Here is a 21,749-nt window from a genome sequence, read left to right as displayed (position 1 = left end):
TATTACAGTACCTGTAGGCTATGGCTGTTGAATCCTGTAAGATTAATCTTGTTTGTACTGTTTCCTAAGTTTGCAAAACCTTTCTCAAAAGTGATTCATCTCCTGACTATCCAAGTTAAAGTAGTAAGATAACATTTGTGTTAGTACAACATGCTCCCCTAATTCCATAACTTTCACTTACATACAGAAGAGACATGATTACACCAAAATGCTTTGGACTGTAGCTCAAAAATTACAACTAGAATTGAAAAATACTCAAATCCAACTAATGCATTGACGCAAAAACTTTTGCACAATTTGAAAAAGACTTAAATTTCATGAAATTAAAATAATTTTGCCTAGATATCTCATAATAAAAAATATTTGAACTACAGCAAACCCTTAATGTATTTAGCCATAGATTTTAAGAGTAACATCAGACAGAAATAGGAAACATAAAATTTTAGGTTATAAGTCCCACTGCATGCATGTAAACATATCAATCACCAGCTTCTATACCCTTCAATGAACCTTTTCCACATAGACCAGTTAGTAAAAAACAATTCTGAGCAGGTAATTAAGTTCTCAGTGAGAAAAATAAACATCTGGGTCATGATTAACATACAGTACTGAAGTGTGGCAAACTCTTACTTGACAAACAGCAAGACTGTCTGTTCTAAGTTTTTCAGTCAGTTATTCTAAGGAATGAGAATTAAATCAAAATAAAAGAAACAGTACAGAAAACAATGAAAATGTAAAATGTCTCCTGTTGAATAATGGCATTTTCTCTTGTAATCTGGGTCAGTGAACTGTGGTAGCCTAAATACCATTACGCAATCTGTAGCTGTCTCAGTAAGTAATGCATAAATCTAGAGCTTTAACTACTTCAGCAGAGAGCCTACATCTCATCAGAACTGTCAGATACTGATTGCTAACTTAAAAATAGTTCCTATTGTCTCAGTAACTCAGTTCTGTAATACTATTCTGATTATTAACCCTTAAACGCCTATTGGACGTATTATACGTCGACTAAAATTGTCTGTCGGGTGCTAAACAGACGTACACTACGTTGACTACGAAAAGTTTTTTTAAATATTCGCGGAAAACTAGTTATAGGCCTAGTTTGTGAAAAATTTTTAAATCACGAGCCTTGAGGGATGCTGGGAGTTCATGGATCACACTGTTGTTTTGTTTACAAGCGTTACCCAGCTGTGAATGCGCGAATTTCTTTCTTCTCGCACTAAAAAGCATCAGCGACACATCTCAGAAATTCTTTCGTCTCTTTGTCGTAATTTTTGCACAGTTTTATATAGCCGTTATATAGAGTTTTATTTATGAAAATGTGTGCAATTTCATGTAGAGTACAACAAAAAACAACCCATGGTTGTAGCTTTTATTGGTTTTGAAATATTTTCATATAAATCATGATAAGTGCCAAAATTTCAATCTTCGGTCAACTTTGACTTGACGAAATAGTCGAAAAACACAATTTTAAGCTAAAACTCTTACATTCTAGTAATATTCAATCATTTACCTTCATTTGGCAACAAATTGGAAGTCTCTAGCACAATATTTCGATTTATGGTGAATTTTTGAAAAAACTTTTTCCTTACGTCCGCGTGGTGACTCAGCTGAAAATCTCAGAAATTCTTTGTCACTTTGTTGTAATTTTTGCACCATTTTATATTAGCCGTTACATAAAGTTTTGAATATGAAAATGTGTGCAATTTCATGTAGAATACAACAAAAAACAACCAATGGTTGTTGTTTTTATCAGTTATGAAACATTTTCATATAAATCACGATAAGCGCCAAAATTTTAACCTTCGGTCAACTTTGACTTGACCGAAATGGTCAAAAAACACAATTGTAAGCTAAAACGCTTACATTCTAGTAATATTCAATCATTTACCTTCATTTTGCCACAAATTGGAAGTCTCTGGCACAATATTTCGATTTATGGTGAATTTTTGAAAAAACTTTTTCCTTACGTCCACGCCCGGTAACTTGCGTAATGTTTGCACCGTTTTATATTAGCTGTTACATATGAAAATGTGCACAATTTCATGTAGAAAACAAATAAATATAACTCATGGCTGTAGCTTTTATCAGTTTTGAAATATTTTCATATAAATCACGATAAATTGAAAAAATTTGACCTTCGGTCAACTTTAACTCGACCGAAATGGTCGAAAAATGCAATTGTAAGCTAAAACTCTTACAGTCTAGTAATATTCAATCAATTATCTTCATTTTGCAACAAACGGGAAGTCTCTATCACAATATTTCGACTTATGGTGAATTTTTTAAAAAACTTTTTTACGGTCCACGCATTATGAATTCATGCATCATTTTGTGATAGCCTTTTCTGTGTTGTTTTGATCGTTTTACAATTTTTGATGTACCAAAATCATCAGAATTTAGTGTATAATGCAACAACAACAAAATTAATTCATTAGCTTTAACAGTTTTGCTCACAGCGCAATTTGTATGCAATTATATATGAAATTTTTTTTGTGCTGTCATATATTGCAATATTTATATATGATAATGATATTTTTTCCTTTTTGATGGTTGCATACTAAACTTCAGGCAATGACAAAAAAAGGAGCCAAAAATGAACTCTTAATCTTAGAAACTAAGCGTGCTGAGATTTTTAGAAAAAAACTTTTTTTCCGCTTCAGCGCTAACTCCCAAACGCTGCCGGCATACGACAGACACTTTGGTAAATAGCGGCTTGGCGTTTAAGGGTTAAGTCATTTTAGCATCTTAACGTGTATTACTATGGAAAATCCCAATATCCCAATTATCAACAAGACATGAATCTCCTACTAATCTTCCCATAAGTTATAGTATACATGACTCCGTATCTTACTATGTCTTTTGAAAACTTTCCTGATTGAAAATACTAAATAAATTGTATTGAAAATGCACACTAGCCTACTTCTTCCTCTTCATATTCCAGAATCCTTTTAGCCCTTTCAAAAACACTAACCCAGAGACTAAGATCATTTGTAGAGGAAGTCTGTTCATCAACATGTACCTTGCTCTATCACAACTGAATTTAGTCTGTATTTATTGTTAAAAGCTTAAATTTACACGACTGAACATTCAAGCAATTCCACATGAACAAACGGTTAACAAACATTTTGAGTTAATGAGTGTGTGTCACTAAGACAAAACAAAAGAAAAAGAAAAAGGTTACAAAACCGGAAGGGTATTTAATAAAAAGTCCTTCAAGAAACTGATTCTAATGCATCTCATCACCACATTTCAAGAACCTGATCATTCTACACAGTGATTAAAAAAAAAACTTAAAAAAGTCACTCCAGGTTTTGGGGATACTCACTGCTGTTCGTGATGAGGGGAACTTTGGGTGTGTCTATATGATCTGTCCAACTTCAGTAATATGTCAATCACTGAAAAGTCTAACAAGGTTTTGTCTAGAACTTCATGCATCTCTTACGCCATAGAGGTAAGAATGAAATGGTGAAGCGATGTAAAAAATATAATGATGTACATCAAAGGCAAACTAAATAGAAATAACGAAATGGCCTTCCAATGGGGACAGTCCATTAACCAACCACTGTATCCGATGGATTTTTATTAATATATAAAGTTGACAGAATGGAATATTCAGACAAGAAGGGTGCTGAAGGAACCAGGAACCCTACAATATCTATCTAATGCACATCATCACTTGTTACCTTTTGACATTCTATAAGTGAAGTTTTGTGCCTTAAATTGGGAGAATTTTAGTGCAAGGCCTTAAGCTATAATACTGTAATTCATAACACGAATTCTTGTGAAGGGACATAAAAAAAAACTGTACTTCTCAGTGAATTTAAATCTTGGTACGGTAACAAAATCCTTAATGTAATAAACCTTAAATTAATAAAAAATTGCCAATGACTAGGTGACGAAAAAGAACATAATAAAACATTGACAGCGAAATATGACAGGAGCCACACTATATATATATCCAGCACATATTTCAAGACAAGCACACTGGATGATGTATGAAGACTTCTATAAGTTACTTACCACCAGTGAGGGTCAATGTAGCACACTCATATTCAGCAACGGATGATCCGGCATTGTTGTGGGCAGAGATGCGCAGGTTGTACCAAGTGGCAGGGGTCAGTTCCATAATAACATAGTTTCCAATTGGTTTCACTTGGTTGCTAGCCATTGTCCACTCAGTCTGATGTCTAGAAAAAAAAATGTGCAAAAAATACAGTAACTCCTCAGCTTAATGGACTTTGTACTTATCCATAGAATTCTCACTGTTATTTTTTTATTATTCTACCATTTTAGATCTGATAAATTTCAGATAGGTCTCTTCAACTGAGTGTTCCATGTAAGTAGAGGCAAGTGCAGGCTATAATATAGGGTCTTTGTTATTTTAACAGACTTTGTTACTTCTCAGAAAGTCAGGGCCCCCGAAGCATCTGTTAAGGTGAGGTGCTACTGTCCTTACACCTTCATGAACCAAACACCCCTGGATAATATCTCCTTTGGTTGTTGGCCAATCTATCAATTCCTAAGAAACCAAACCCCGAAGCTTCTCCTCTCTTCTTTGTCCTTCTTTCATTTGAAGCAGAACAAGCTAAGAGAATTTATGGTTAATCCCAACAGCTTTAATATGAAAACATTTTCTATGGTTTTCTGTTTCTGATAAGCTTGCTCTCTTCCCTTAAGAAATTCCTCCTCGTCCTCCTGTCTGACAACAGATTAAACCTTATATTTTTACAGAAGAATTATAAAAATCTACCAAAGCAATTATAGTACCAACAACTCACCTTGCCTTGTATTCTACAACAAAGTAGTTCATGGGGCAGCCACCATCAAGCCAGGCATTAAGGTGGAGGGTGATGGAGGAGGAGGACACTTCTACAAAACGATGAACTTCGGGTACCTCAGGCTTCTTGCCCTTTGTGCGGGTGTTTAGGATCTCGGAGGATTCGCCTGTGCCAATCCTGAGAAAACCAATATTGATGTGTATCAGTTTTGAAACATAATTCATGTCTAATATTATGTCATAGCAGGAAGATAAAAATCAGTGATTAGCAATCTTTTCACAACAGCTCCACTACATAGAATATACGAAGATATTGGAAAATTTAGAAATCATTAACAAAATAAGGAAACAAGTTACTGACTAAACGATATTAAAACACAATTACAAAAACTTGCATCAAAAAGGCTAAATTCTCACTTGTTGTACGCAGATGCATAAATCTGGTAGCGTGAGCCACACCACAAGTCTTCAAGAGTGTAAGTACGGGTAGAAGAAGGAACCTGCACGCTTTCCCAGTTGCTGAATTCTGGCTTGTAGTAGACAGTGTAACCATGGATGGGGGTGGTGTCATCAATGGCAGATGGTTTCAGTTTAACTTCAATGCTATTGGTGGTTGTTGACTGGAGTTCAATTTCAGGTGGGTGAGGAGGAGCTGTAAGCGATAAATAAGGTACGGTACAGAAATTATTACATAGCTTCTCCTACACATAGTACAGTATCCTGATAACTTAAAATCCAAATAAGAATATTTCTGCTTATTACTAGAAAATGTTTCGTAAGTTTGAAGGATACCAATCTAAAAACATGTCTATCTTATACTTATTTTTCAAAAGTAATATCAAAGAGGAATTTCTCTATGGAACTGATAACATCATGATAAACAGTAACACATAAAACATTCAATCACTTTTCTCCTTTTCAAAGAAACACAGAGAAATTTATCTTTAACAATTAATAAAATTGTGTAAGTCAGAGTAAACTAATCATGGTATCACAGTGTCATAAATCGTAGACCAAAAAAATACCACCTACCTTGAATAAGGAGAGCATGTGTCACAGTGTCCTGACCATAAGCATTTTCAACATGGCATGTGTATTCACCAGCATCATCACGGGAAACTTCACGGATCAACAGAGAACCTTCAGGCAGGAGGCGTTTGCGATCGTCAGGGACAAATGGTTCACCATGAACAGTCCACCTGATGATGAGAAAAGAAATATAAATTTTCTTTATCATCACAAGTCTAAATATGAAATATCTACAGCTTCATAAACTATTGAAACTATCTCCCATTCAACAAAGCCTTTTCAAAGTATTACTACCGAGGCTCCGCCTTCATTTTACATTACCTGATGTCGGGGGTTGGGAGACCTACAGCCTGGCATTGCAGTTTAACATCCTCCTTGTAAGTGGCAACATATTCGTCATCAAATGATGCAATCTTAGCAGGCACTGTTCATGTAAAAACACATTAATAAGTCATGAATATACCAGTGAAATATATGAAACTTTTAAATACAGATTCATTGTCTTTTAAATGTCATATCTTTTGGCACTGCAATATTAAAGGGTAATACAGATTTGACACTTTTCAATCACACATTATTCCAAAAGTTCAACAGAGCAGAAAATACAATAAACACTAGCCAAGGATATTCTATAGTGTGTAAATATATATATTTTTAAAAAATTATCATGTACCTTACCTTTGTTTGAGAGCTTCAAGTGAACAGACTGTGACATTTCTCCTTCGCCAACTGTGGTTGAAGCAGTTACCCAGAATACATAGTTGTCACGCTTTTTCAGATTGGATGCTTCGAAGTTCAGCTGTGATGGGAGCAACTTCTGTTGGATAGCCTGTAAAAATAATTCCTGTTTTATACACAGATCTTTGGTTCAACTTTCAGAACCTCATTCAAGGTCTCTTTAATGCTGTTATCATCAGGGGAAGCAGGGCAGGAAAGTCTGCCCTACCTATGCCATGAGATAAGGCCACGGATTTACTGAATTAAGCCCGTTTTGCAGAACCCTGCATCTATTGGAATTTTCCTTTCTATTTTCAAACAAAAATATCTTGACAATTAACACTTCCACGCATGTCACTTTGACAAATGCCAAGATTCATGGCTGGACTGCATTAAGATGACCACTTTTCACATGAGAACATTGCTGAAAACTATGCGTTCAGAGGCTCTTAAATAATCAGAGATCTCAAAGTTTTATATAACTTGAACTTGTGTTGAGTGCTACAAATGGCAGTAGCAGAGCAAAGACCAGTTAGAATACATCAAAGAACTGGCAAACATTATTCTTCAAAGCATACAAGGAAAAATCAAACATAAGCTATGAGAAGAATCACAGTTAAAAACATAACATTACAATCAAATCTACCTTTTGACTTGAGGCTAATGAATTCCAGAATAGGAAAGCCTTTTTCACCATAATTACAGTAGCAGCAAATACTCTCCAATTCTACTTCAACTTTAATAGATAACTGTCATTTCATTTTATCTACACTGAAAAACCTTTTCTTACCTCACTGTCACTCTGGCCATGTTCCTTGTAATAGACAGTGTACTGGGTGATAATACCATTGGGACGCTCAGGAGGAAGCCATGATACAAGGATAGACTCAGCTGACATAACCAATGCCTTAACGGATGTTGGTGCTTCAGGGACTAAAAGAAGATATTTGTAAATGTAGTATTTCGTTTTTGTTAATTGATGTAAGCGCAAAAATATTAACTCACAGACTACCATACAGAACTTGTTGAAATAGTTTCACATAGTAAATAAATTCAGACAGATCACAAAGCTTCAACCGACTACAGACACGGGACAAAAGGTATGGACAATATAACAACTATTATGCCGTAAAGTCTACCTATATTGAAGTGCAATCTTTATTTCATATGCAAAATGTAATACATATAACATAACTTGACAAATCAACATACATCAAATTACATATACACTATCAGAATACTCACTATCCTGGTCAGTCTGACAATGAATGGGCTGAGATCGGACTCCTTCACCACCAGAAGTGAAAGCTAGAACCTGGAGACTGTAGTTGGTATACTTCTGAAGGCCATGAAGGTGGGTTTCAGTGGAGCCAGTAATCTTTGTGTCCTTGCTCTCTTCATCTACAATAAAAGTTAAAAAGTTCCCACTCAGCTTCTGATAATTTGAAATGTATGAGTACAGAATGAAAAGCAATAGTATTCCTCTTGCAAATGTATTTGAATCTTTACAAGCGTAGACTACATCATTACCCCTTGTTTCACCACATACATACTATTCATAATTAGCCTTTGAAAGTTGGGTAGTTGAAATATTGGGCTTGAATGTTCAAGACAGAAAAACTGAACACGCAGACTCTACTTTCACTTCTTCCATTATGATCAAACCACTTCCAAAAAATTAGACAAGGACCTACTGTGGCTGGGTAAACTGGTCACTAGCCAGCAGTAGAAAATATTCAAAGGCTTGGCTTTCCACAGTATTTTGGGTCAGATCTGGGAAGGTTTGCAAAATGTCCTTGAACTTACAAGTTAGATACTCTTAGTTAGTGAATTTCTGATAAGTTCATTTTACCATGACTTGTATAAAAAAAAAAGGATAAATGAAACCTACAACAAATCTTATTGGTGCTGGTGGTGTTACAGTAAAAACGTTATCATAACAAAATTGCTGATAAGTACCGAGGCCTATCAAGTTGAGGTCTTTTAAATTGAGGCATCACTATATCAATGAGAAAATGTTAGCTACACAGCACTTACCATACCACTTATCAGAAGGTCCATAAATAACCTTGTAACCCTTGATGACACCCTGTACAGTAGCAAGAGGTGGGGAAGACCAGGATACTCGAATAGTCTGGGAGGTCAAGGTGGTGCAAGTAACATCTTGAGGTGGCTGCTGGGGAGTACCTTCAGCGGTGTAAGCTCGGATTTCCTCTGTTTTTGGGCCCTGGCCGATCTTGTTGAAAGCAGAGACAACTACGGCATATTCTGTGTAGACGCTGGAGAGAAGACACAGGACTTTAGTGTAGCACAGATGCAAAAATAATATGTCTTGAATACATGCCTCAAGATTCATAAAAATATGCTAGGCCCCAAGGCTTACTTCAAATTTACTACTATCACAGACACACTGCTTTCAAAGAAACCAGTTAATTTAACATAAAATCTCAAAAGTAAAGATAAAAGGTTGTAACCAGAGTACTATAGCTCTTGGTGTCCAAGAGAATTGTTGCTTTCTGTTACAAAGACATGACATGTACCAACATAATTTAAAAGAACAAGAAATATTCTAGAGTTCTCTGCCTTCTTCAGGACTGTTAAAAATACATTATGTACTGTACTGTTTATCATAATTCTTCCACAAATACAAAATAATTGTTTTCAATTTAATGTCAAGGAATAGACTGCAGTGCTTCCCCACAAAACAAACGTAGTATATTTAACAAAATCTAAACTAAGTACACCAGAAAAATTACAAGCATCAAATATTGCACAAGTGACTTATTTTACATGACTCATAAAAATATTCTTGAAAATAATTACAGTTGGCCCTGAGAATACACTGATTGACTTTACACAGTGATTTTTTTTATTATTCATTGCATTGTATAATCAATTACATTTACTATAAGAGATCTATTCAGTTTATATAGGCATAAACAGGTTATTCATATGATCAGCATATTTATAGCACTCCATTAAATCAGAGGTTTGTGATTACTTGAGGGGCCTGGGAACGTACTACCCGCGTACACTGGGAGCCAATTGTATTTGTACAAGCAATTTGCAATACAAAAATATAAGTAAGAAAAGTGGAAAAAGCTTACTGGAGCTTTGAAATAACGAGGTGATGCTCTTTTCCCATTTCCTTGCTGAATTCGACGGTTTCATAGACGTAGGAATTGTTGGATGCTGCGAGTCTGTAGCCAACCTGGTAACCCTGGATGTCTCCGTTCCATTCTTCTCTGAGGGGTGGTTTCCATGTGACTCTCAAAGAACTCTGGTCGACAGCCTCAACTTTTAGGTCACGTGGTGGGCCGCTTGGAGCTAGAAAAGGTAAAATGATACAGAAAACAATATTAGTATTACATGGTCAATCCCTCTCTCAACTCACCAGGACTCCTTGTAACTCACTGTGGACATTTTGAGGATATCAACAAAATTTTACATTTTCTGGAATGAAAAATCATTAAATCTTCACTGGCACTAAATGAAGTTACACCTCTGTAGGTACTACAGTGAGAATGAGTCATCTAAAAACACAGAAAATGCACTTTTAGTTTCCAGCAAGCAACGTCAAAAGACTTCCAACAACGATTTCATACAAACCTTCTTCGGCGGTGATGATCGTCACAGTGTCAGAAGGATCAGAGTCTCCAATTTCGTTTCGTGCAATGATGCGGAGATGGTAGGTTGTTGCGGGCCTGAGGTCAAGGACAGCAGCCATGTTCTGGTTTCCAGGAACCATCATGCGTTCTCCATCATTTTCCCAGTTGCCTGAAATCACAGTTAACCTGCTTATCAAAGCTTTTTCTTTCTTTCTTTCTTTTTTTTAATTATCACCTGAAACCCTTACAGAAAGAGTTAACTGACTTTATAAATCCCAAGAGGGCTTCAAAGGGAAATCAACCTGCACGGAGACACAAGTCATAAGAAAGGTGATGATAAATAAATCAATATGACATAAAAAGTGAGAGTGATATCAACACCTGAAATTCAAGAGACATAAACAGCAAGCAGGAATGTTGCTCCTTGCTTAAACATTTGGAGATCAGAACACTCCACATGAGAAAACAACTTCGCTTATAAAACATTACAAAAAGAATCTTTCATCTTCTGTGCTATTGAATCTATCAAAGAACCCAAGAGCAATAATGTACTTTACCATGGGTAAATAATTAGGACTTAATGAGTACACAAGATATAACCTAAACCCATGTATACAGTACTATAACAGCACTGTAATTATTTACAAAATAATAAAAACTTTATTATGTAATGGAAAAAAAGTGCAAAAAACAATTGTTCTGGCTTCAAATACATACAAAAGGAATAACAAAATTTAGTACACTGTACATTAACGGTTCTGTTAATTATAATTCTTCCATAAATACCATGAGGTAGTCTACTTTCAATTCAACATCAAGGAATAAAATGCAATGCTTTCCTACAAAACAGTAGAATCCAAAATTTACTATCATTATTTTCAACATAAAGTACAGTGGGCTTTGCGCTTTAAATTTTTGAGTCTGATATAAAGAACACTAACATAAAAAACTAGATAATGGAAAAACATTACCCACTTTAAGCACTTTATTTACAATAATTTACCTCTAGTTAATATTCTCAAAAAGACTGAAAGAATAAATTGCATGCTTCCTTTATCTCTCACAAAAACCATATATGTACCAACCCACAACGATTTGCAGTTTACTTACGTCGGCTGAGTTTGTATTCAACAATGTAACGGGTAATGGGGGAGTTTCCATCGTAAGGGGGGGTCCAAGACAATTCCACAGATCGGCCACTCTTGTCCAAAACCTTCAGGCTGTTTGGTTGTTCAGGGTGTTCTGGAAATGGGCATGTTACATTTAGTACTGTTTAAGTGCATATAAGTTCACATACAGAAGATTTATGAGACATCTCACATCACTTTGAAGTACGTATATTAGTATTACTTGAACTTCACTCATAGTCGCAACCAGCCAGAGCAGAGTCTACTTGAGACTCAGAGGTCTGGAAAAACTAAGCCCTATTAATAATAATACACTCATAGTCGCTGCAAGAACATTTACAAGACTCGGTTGCTTAAGTCATAATTTAATGTATAAATTAACGCAAAATGAGATTTCTTTTGTTTAATTCTAAATAAATAATACAGTAGGCAATCAGCATCAGGTAATCAAAATCTTGCGGTCCTATTTTACCAAAGGCTGCAAATTTATTACAGTAGGAGCTCGGCTTAACAGATAATTTAACGGTCTGTCTGTTAAGTGACAAAGAATATATTATAGCCTGGACTTGAATATTTCCTAGATACCTCACACCTTCAGCAATTCCACATAGTTCCTGACATAAGCTAACCTTGTATATATTTTACACTCAACATTCAGTTTAAGATTTATCTAAAACTATACCATTATATCACAACTAAAAAATGGCTGGATTCTATCATCGTTTCTGTCCAAATTTCTCAGCCGTAGTAGCTCCCTTGACAGACTTAACTAGTCCCAAAGCTAAGTTTGTTTGAACTCCAGAATGATGGCAGAGCATAAAATAACCACAATAATTTAGCTCCTAAGTACAGATGACTTAAAGTGAGACTGAACTTCTGCTTTGACACTAACCCTGGATGATGAGGTTGATATTGGTGTCAGCACTTCCAAAGGCATTCGTAGCAACACAAGTATAAACAGCAGAGTCAGACCTGTCAGTGGTTTTGATGCTCAAGCTGCTGTGTACACCACCACCCCTCATTTCCTCACGGATTGTGTACCTGAAATAGTTTCAAAATTGTCAGAAGATACAGTTAAGAAATTGGAAAAATACTCGAGACAATTCCTACAATTTCCAAAAAGTAACATTTAATCAAAAATATTTTTTATATATGACAACCCTTGTTGTTGGGGAGGTTTAATTTACAACTGAAATAGTTCTATGCCTCTTAAGTCACACAACTCTACTTTCTTGACCATACAGAAGTGTATGAAAAAGCATCTTGAAATGTAAGATGCCATGCAGAAATGTTAGTTGGAACAGCGCCCTATTTCTGTTAGCCCTGCAGTCCTTTAACATGTGGAAAAACACTGGCTTGGTTTATGTAAATGCAATGGGCACCTTACAGTAACTTCTGAACATCATATTTAGATAATTTTATATAGCAAAGATCATCCTTTCACACACTGTAATCCATTTCAACTTTGTAAATAAAATTAAAATGTATAAATTCTTTGGAAAACATCCTACAGCTATCTAATATAGCACATACTTCCTCTCAGATATACTACATGTAAATATTCAATTTCTCCAAAGATACAGTTAAGAATAATACAGCACCTGCTCCCTCTCAGTTATACATTGGAGACAAATACTTCCTTGAAAAGATACTGTAAATAATAAGTTAAAGTGACACATACACAAACACACACAAACAAATTCTAATAACGATGTAAACAGACATCATCACAGGTTACTTTACCTTGGCTCAGCTGCTTGGTCAACGCTAAGTTTGTTCTTGCTCCACAGGATTCCAATAGGTGTTTCTCCTTCAGCTTCACACTCAAGGACAGCATCTTCTCCACGCCTGGCAGTCTGATTACGGTACTGGATTTTGAACTGAGGAGGAGCTGAAATAGAGGGAAGGATATATTCTATATAAATCTTCCTCAAAAGGTCCTGTACATGGCCAGCAAATGTGCATCTAGGAAGAATGTGTATGTCTTATGCAAAAAGTTACAACTGGTAGGCAAGTGATGCACATCTTAGAAGGATGTATAAATCCTACTCAAAATATCTTGAAACTGGTCTGCAAATGTACGTTTAGTTATTTTGAAACACATTACACACAATGTGAAACTTGGAATAGTCTAGTCTTGGTAAGTCCTCACTTACGCAAACAGTGAGATAGGTGAGGCAATGGCTTTCGCAATTTATTTCACTGACTGAGTAATCTGGTACAAGGAAAATAAAAACCATCAAACATTACAAAAGACTAAGGAACACTCACCCTGAACTCGTACATAGATGACAGTGGAGAGTCCGGCACCAATTCCATTGTTTGCTTCGCAGAGGTAGTAGCCTTCATGGGATTTCTGAATGTTGCTGATCTGAAGTGTGCCTTCCTCAGTTACCTTAACATTGGGGTTGTCAACGCCAAGATCGCGGTAATCACCAGGAGTGCGACCTGGAAAGAGGATTATTTATGAGCCAACTAAAAATTTAGATAAATATGCACTGATGATAGTATTTTTTTTTATAGAGAAGGTAATGGGACAAGTACCAATTAACCCTTAATTTAATCTAAAAAAAAAACAGGACAAAGAAAACAAAAGGGAAATTGCTCTTTCACTCAGAGGTGATGCCCAAAAAATTATAGCAGGTGAGAGAGAAAGTCCCAGCCCTAAGGATGTTACATACCATTTAACCCTTGGACTCCTTAGAAGGAACTGCCTTTATTTTGTATATTCTTTCACCAAAAGTGAAAGAAGCTGGCCATAAGCAAGTTTAAATATGTAGATACTAATTATATTTTGCAAAGAAGGACAAGTAAAACATAAGAAAAGAATTTCAAGTTGTGGAGCTACAGAAAAACTCACTCAACTTCCTTCCTGGGGATCTAAACTGTACTGGTAGGCCAATGCTCAATCCACTTACACACACAACAATTAAAAGGAGTCAAACAAGATGCACGACTGCAAATGCACAGAATCACGGTGGCTACCACTGCACTTGGAGTTTTGCTTCAGACACGTCCCTTAATGACACCAGACATACATCCATCAATAGGTACTCAAACTGGGAACTTCTTAATTTTTTCCTTAAAATTTGCTTCTGTGAAATACTACTGGCTCTGAAGTAGCTACTATTCTTACCCTGAAGGTCATAGTCCAGATCACAACGTCACTAAAAGCCAGGGTTAAAGTTATAAACCAAATGTCACAATTTACACCCATAATTTCAACTTCTGCTGGCAGAGCACTTACATAACAATAAAAAACCACGAAGGTCGCATACTGACTTTTGGCAAAGCGCTTACACAATGATAAAAACCAAGAGTTCATACTGACAGAAGGACAGGTGGAGCAGACACAAGAAACAATCACCTGCAATACACAGCTAGGCATGACATCCTATATTTGTGTCAAGTCTAACTGAAATCTCTACAAACTGTGTATGAGGAGTTGTGATGATAACTGAACAAAAGACAAAAAAGACACTGACACAAATGGCCAAAGGGAGCCTACAGTCTCAAGTACTATCTATATCTTGCTTGGTACAGTATGAAAATAAAGATTCTGCTAGGGACAACAGCAACCTGTTTGTTGTCTCTGAAAAGACACACACACAAAAGAAATCTGTCTTTTGGACAGCAGAAAAGACACGCAAAAGAAATCTGTCTTTTGGAAAGCAGAAAAGACTTGTCTTAAAATATAAAAAGGGGTTTCTAGATACCAGTGAACCCTGACATGAAGCTGACAGAAGACTAAGCCACATCTTTAACTTTACAAGCAGCCTTTCAATAAGATGGTGGATGAATTATTCCAGGATTCACAAAGATAAGGTTAAAATGTAATCATTGGCAGTCAAGTACTCTTGCTTGTACATAGAGGTATTCAGGCAAGATGTGTCTTGGAATAAATGACAAAGTACAAGTAGTATAGAGAATAGTATCAAATGGTACTGAAAATGAATTATAGGCAGTTTGTCTTTTCAAACTGCGTACTTCCTGAGATGTATATAAGATGAAGCTGTAAACTATCTAATAAATCATTGTGGTCTTTTTCTATCCTTGAGATTAACTTTTAACAAAGAGGTGACTCTTGTTAGCAAACACACAAAATCCTTACCGGCAGCCTTTTTCCATCCTAGAGTGGGCCTTGGGAAGCCATCGGCTTTGCATTCCAGACGAGCATCACTTCCAAGGGCAAATGCTTTATCTGCGGGTTCTACAATCCAACGTGGTGGGACTGCAGATGACATATAAATATATTAGTGTATAGTTTACCAGTACTTAGGGCCCAATTTAAGCTTTGTATTGCATTTCTCCGCTCCCTTATGTGGATATAGAGTGTGCCATGACAAAGCCTAAAGTTGGGATCCCAACTTCCTCATGCAACTTACAATGAAACACGAACGTTCTACAATGAATGAAGAAACTATTCATTATCTTTGCTCAAAGTTAACCATTAACAATGAATTATATAATTATATATTCAATATATCCACAATAATATCAATATTTCAAACACACAGTAATCCTAAAAACAAAAGTCCACTAAATCTAACGTCAAGCACTTACGCATGCATTGTTAAACTGAAATCGAATTAACCAAAAAAAGAGGTAAATAGTTCTATCCAATTTTTCTCATATTCCCATAAACTGCCAAATCATAAAGGATGTGGATGGGGGAAGGTGAGGCATATATAAGGATGACACCTCTGTGCTAGTAGTAGTAACAGTAGTAGTCTAAAGCAAGCCTTGAAAGCTACCCATTACTGGTTATTAGTAGCAATAATACCTAGTGGTTACTGTTTGCTAACGGTTCCCTGCATCCAAAGACGAACTGAGGCGTGAGAGGGGGGGAGGGCAAGGGGGTGTTATAGGGTATGATATGTAAAGTGATGCCAGGTCTATGGGAACACCAAGTGAATAGAACAACTCAAGATAAGGTCTGTCTTGGTTCTTGTCCACTCTTGAGTTTTGATTAAGGTGAGTTGCAAGATTTTAGTTTGCTAAATCACAGGCCGGCTTCCAAAAATACTGAATTAAACATATTTGAAGTACAGTATACTTCCTTCACTGATAGTTCCACAATAAAAATAATTAAACTAGTAACTTCTCAAGCTTCCAAAATGAAAGAGAGAATCATCAGCACCCAAGAGATTCCAAGGAGCCAAGACAGCAAATCAGGTGTAATTGTATATTAAGACAACTCTAGAACTTGTGCAAGTCAACTACGTTCTACTCTACTTCATGCAGTGAAGAGTGGAAACTAAACAATAAAAGAAACAGAAGGAAAAGTAAAAAGTTCATATCATATAGCTAAAGAAATAAAATTTAAAAAAAAAATTGGGAGGGAAGGGGTATATATTGGGAGTCAGGAATAGGTCAGGATGTGTGTTATACTATGAGATTCTCCCTGTTCCTTCATTTTTTCATAATGAAGAAATGAAAAATAAAATATATATATGTATCCAATTTTAGGTAGAGCCAATTTGTTTTTATTTGTTGCGCAGCTATAAAAAGACACCCTCAAATGTTTTTACACTCATAAAAAAAAACACGCTTTGGTTTCACAATTTCACAATGTTAGTCTTTGCACAAACAGTTGTTTTTTCAGCGCTGAAAAGCAACGTAAATGTTAAGTCGTAACCATAAAACTAAATCAGGAGCAGTGGGTTCCCTTTTTTTCTCTCTCTCTCTTGTGAGTAGCAACCAATCAGCTTAGCCAATCTGAAACCTCTCTGCTGAGGCTGAGAGAGAGAGATGCCTTCTGCATGCAGCCTTTTCAAATTTCCCCCAAAAATACAGACCTCTGATCAATTGCTTAAGAAAAACTCTAGACAAAATAACGCACTAGGTGAGATTCCAACGCTATCAATAAGCAACAGGCCAAAAATACAAAAGGTTAGTACAAAAAATCAGATTCAGCAGCAGTTCAACACTCAATGTGACGGCACAGGAAAGTGTGTGTGTGCGTGCCCAGCACAGCAGCACAGAAGGGGGTGGGAGAAATATCGTAAGCCATCACCAGTACCAATTCAACTCTCATGTACCAGACACTGTATTTTTTTGAGATGATTAAGCACTAGAGAAAAAACACAATTCGTTTTCACCGTCACCACTCAGGGGGTATGTTAAAAAAGGTTGCAGACATTGACCAGTACAAGGGCTGTCCCAATACATCAGTCTATAAAACAATCCTTAACTACTAAAAAGTAGCTACTATACTGTATCTAAATGTACTTAAGTAGAAAAAATTTAAAAATATCTTAAAAAGTACATTTATACCTTATAGTATTATTGTAAGCTAATAAGGAGTTTGCAGTACTACACTGACAACTTAAAATATAACTATATTAGTGTTTACTCTCCTTAATTATAATGACTCTTAACATTAAGTATAGTTCAACACTAAAAATAAATTTTGAGAGAAAAATATATTAAAGTTAGTGAGACACATTTTTGCGTGATACATCATAACCTTGGGACAGCTCCTTTACTTGTTTAATAAGATGGCAGCCGAAACCAGAGGCAGACAGATATTTGTTAGTCAGGAATCATTATAAAAGCTGAAGGATACTGAGCTGCATGGAGTCTTGGGTTCAATTAACTGTACAATTTAATTCTATACTAAACTACAAAGTAACTGTATATATTGTTATTAAGATACTGTACAGAATAAATTCACTATGGAACCAAGTAACTATAAATTTGCCTTCACTGACAACAAATTCATCAAGCCGTAATGAAAGTAGTCGTATCAAAGCCTTGAAAATAATGCAATAAGAGAAACTTAAAAGCCAGTCACAGTCAATATGGCACTGCAACTTTTTATATCTCCTTGCATCCTATCTCTGTCTCGGTTTCCAAGTAGCTCAGACCTTGTGAGAAGCATGGACAGTCTTTCGTACCCTGGACTAAAAGTTCAGCTACAAAGGAGGCTTTCCCAGCGTTATTCTGAGCAAGGCATTCATAATCGCCACTGTGTAGCCAAGAGATGCTGGCTATGGTGAGTATAGAGGTTCTGTCGCCTATGGTCAGCGAGTCAGCGCCCTGTGGGAGTTGACTGCCACCATTGTACAACCAGGAGATGTTCATAGGAGCGTCTCCGGCAGCTACCACGCAGACAACTTGAGTGAAAGCACCCTCCAATCCCGCAGTCTCAGGGAATTCAAAAGGCTGTATATCTGGTGGAACTGGAAGAGGCATGGTGGGGCGAAGATGAAATTCTTGCTCTTAAATAACCAAAAGCCTTTCTTTTTTTTTACTTTTAAAGAATGAATAGTAATGGATTGTGATAGATGCATAGACACTGATGGCACTGTAGTACACTGACCTGAGAATGCAAATAATGTCTTAAAATAATAAAAAAAATAAAAATGATGATGAAGAAGCAAGCACTGGAACCAAGATGCTGGGTATTAATTGCTGGAGCGGAGAACAGCATTAAGAAGAGGTCGAAGCTTTTATGAAACCAATTAAAATAAACTGAAGCCAATAAGGTATAGAGTACAGAGTACTGTGTTAATGCTACCCGCTAGAATTTAAAAAACTACAAATGAACAACTCCCTCTGAAACTTTTTCCTTGTTAGCCAGATAAAACTTTTGCATTGTATTCCCTCATGCCTGCCTGACTTCGCCTCAACTTCAAAACATGAGCACCCGAAGGATACATTTCTCTATTACTTCAAGTTTTCATGGCAGCACTAAATTTGCAAGTTTCATGATTGTTTATCAGTTCCATCATTAAGTAACACCTATAAAACTGTACTTTACAAGATATATGTATAGTATTACTACACTTTGACATACCTTGACTTGATCATACAGAAAACTAAAACCCTTAATATCAACTTCATACATTCTCATTTCAAGTTAACAAAATTAAAGTGATTCAATTAAAAAAAATATACAATTAAAAAATTCTTTGCTGACCAAGACAAATGACATCTGGGCATAAGAGTTCTAAACCCTTATTAATTCTCAATATAAATTTAAAAATAAATTTAATAAAAATGGGAAAACAACACCTCTACTTGAAACCCTAAAAAATATCTGTCTTCTAAGCACAATTGCTACAGAGAAAATTAAGACATTTAATGAGTAAAGATTTACATATAATTTGGCAAAAATCAAAATGGAATAAAATCAGTCCACATTTTCTCTTTTAAAACTCATAAATGAAAACCAAAACAATAATTATAAACATATATAAACAAGTACACCAATTAAAAGAATACTTTTGAAAGCTGGTGATAAAATAACCCAGGCACTGAAGTCAGGCAGATTTGGAAAGGTGAATATTTTGTTTATATTTGTGGCGACAAAATGTCTCCATTTGTTTTCAAGTGATGCAGCCATCTTCACTGCTTGTGTGTACAACCTACCAATCTAGTATATCCAAAGAAGCTAAAGTTCTATAAGGATTTTTATTTAAGAATCTGTCCCACTCTTTCAAATTTGGAAGAAAGAACTCGGACACAACGTCTGCTACCCATGATGAGCTCCCTTTTTTTAAAATCATATCCTTCATCTTTTTCTTTCACTCTGTTCTGGGGACACAATCTCTCTGCACTCTTGTCAACAACGGTAACATTCATAAACTTACATTCTGCTTGACATAACTCAGCTGGTGTTCAACAGACTCAAATACAGACATACACACACACTCACACACAATTAAGTCAGTCCAGCAGGAAACGAAACTGATCAACTGATCAACAGTGAAAGCAAGCAGCTAAATAAAAATTTTAAATCTAAAGCAATGAAGCATCTTTTGCTTGATCACAGATTTGAAAGCTTTTTTTATACTGGATTAGGTGATGCATATACATATATATGAAAGTATGGATATATATATACATGAACAATACAAGACAGTCTCTTTCTGGAAGCGAACAGAGTAAAATTTCTTTAAAAAAACTGTAAAACAAAAAGTCGTAAGTCTATCATCAATCGGTACTCATTATTGAGAGAGAGAGAGAGAGAGAGAGAGAGAGAGAGAGAGAGAACTACTGGCCGCACTAGTTAGACCTTTGATGCAGTTCTCAAAAGCACTGACTCCCCATACAAAAGCAACACTATGAAGTCAACAAGTGTTACACAAAAAATATTTGAGAATATATATATATACGTATATACATCTCATTTGTACAGGAACAAGGAGATAATGTCACAGAATATTTTGTGTGTGTTCTGGTGTGATTTTGCCAACACCAAAATTTGCGAAACCCTTCATCAATACCACGCAGTCATTACAAGAAAAAACCAAAGAAACTGTATAAAAAAGCAGCACCAGATACCATTTATGGTCAAAGTGGCAGACACCTTCTCTTCTCCCACACCGTTGGAGGCTATACAAGTATAGGTTCCTTGGTGCTTCCCTCGTACAGAGTCCAGGGTCAAGATACTCGACTTGCCAATCTGGTCAATCTGTATGCCATTGCCAGATTGCAGAGGAACACCATTGAAGACCCAACTCATATTTATAGGCTGGTCCCCTTTTTGCAGGACACAGTTGGCTTGGGCAAAATCGCCCTCAAAAAAATCAGACTCACCAAAATCAATTGGGATCAAGTGGGGCCGTTCTGCAAAAAGGAAGATTTGGGATTTTTCATCTTCAGTTACTACTGTAGTACATAAGAGGAACAAGGAGAGACAGTTCATGAGGGAAAATAATAAGTTAAAATGGCATCGAGCAAACCAAAACCCTTAGGTAGCTTTCACGTGGAAGTTCTTTCGTCCATATTAAAGAGGCCAAATCAGATCTTCTTTCCATGTTAGACACTTCAAAAATGCAGTGAGTGAACCTCTTACATATGAACAGGATACATTAAGCATTAAAAAAGGTAAGGAATGATGAAAATGTGTAATAAACATGAAATTCATCATTCTGAATTAGCAGTACGATTAATATTCTAGTTCTTCAATTTTTACACATGCAAACTAATCATGATGACCTTGATACATTCATGTTTATCACAATTTTCATATGGAGCTATGAATGCAAGGTGTTAATTGTTTTCTTAAACTGAGGTCAAAGAGAGAGAATGAAGATATTGTATGAGCAAACTCCCAAAACACCTAGCAAACAAATCTCATATACCATTGACGGTAATGGAAGTCGTGTACTCGGCCTGTCCAACTTTGTTAAAGACGCTACAAGTGTAATTCCCCTGATGATGAGCTCGAACCGGATCAAGAGTTAGGATGCTGCTCCTACTACCCACACTAGAAATGACAGTGTCATCTGTGCTAACAAGTTTGATCCCATTGAACAGCCACACGAACTGAACGGGACGGTCCCCTTTACGGAGCATACAATTGGCCTGAGCCATGTCCCCTTCGAAAAAGGCATCAGCTTCAAAATCTACTGGTAAAATTTGGGGTGGTTCTGTAAAGAAAATAATAAACAAGTTCCTTTGGATCAATTTGTCAAAATAAAACGGGCGGCTTCTGTGAGAGTCATTTGAGAGGAACAGGGAGATGATGATGATAAT

The 21,749-nt window shown here is 36.1% G+C and overlaps 1 protein-coding gene across 1 annotated transcript in view; it reads right to left on the bottom strand.

The window, feature by feature from the left end:
- Positions 1-21,749, bottom strand: part of LOC135205245 (cell adhesion molecule Dscam1-like) — a 261,713-nt gene that overhangs the window by 59,982 nt on the left and 179,982 nt on the right. The window contains exons 20-35 of the mRNA XM_064235593.1: positions 15,373-15,492; positions 13,533-13,709; positions 13,005-13,152; positions 12,154-12,302; positions 11,245-11,376; positions 10,136-10,303; positions 9,634-9,853; positions 8,564-8,805; positions 7,772-7,927; positions 7,317-7,459; positions 6,488-6,638; positions 6,131-6,233; positions 5,813-5,979; positions 5,198-5,432; positions 4,782-4,958; positions 4,024-4,190 (exon numbers count right to left, since the gene is read on the bottom strand). Of these exons, the coding sequence (XP_064091663.1) occupies positions 4,024-4,190; positions 4,782-4,958; positions 5,198-5,432; positions 5,813-5,979; positions 6,131-6,233; positions 6,488-6,638; positions 7,317-7,459; positions 7,772-7,927; positions 8,564-8,805; positions 9,634-9,853; positions 10,136-10,303; positions 11,245-11,376; positions 12,154-12,302; positions 13,005-13,152; positions 13,533-13,709; positions 15,373-15,492 (2,655 nt within the window). The remainder of the gene's footprint in view (positions 1-4,023; positions 4,191-4,781; positions 4,959-5,197; positions 5,433-5,812; positions 5,980-6,130; positions 6,234-6,487; positions 6,639-7,316; positions 7,460-7,771; positions 7,928-8,563; positions 8,806-9,633; positions 9,854-10,135; positions 10,304-11,244; positions 11,377-12,153; positions 12,303-13,004; positions 13,153-13,532; positions 13,710-15,372; positions 15,493-21,749) is intronic.

The sequence above is a fragment of the Macrobrachium nipponense genome, chromosome 49 (assembly GCF_015104395.2).
Source record: "Macrobrachium nipponense isolate FS-2020 chromosome 49, ASM1510439v2, whole genome shotgun sequence".
Classification (NCBI taxonomy): Eukaryota; Metazoa; Arthropoda; class Malacostraca; order Decapoda; family Palaemonidae; genus Macrobrachium; species Macrobrachium nipponense.
This window is presented reverse-complemented; position numbering and strand designations above follow the sequence as displayed.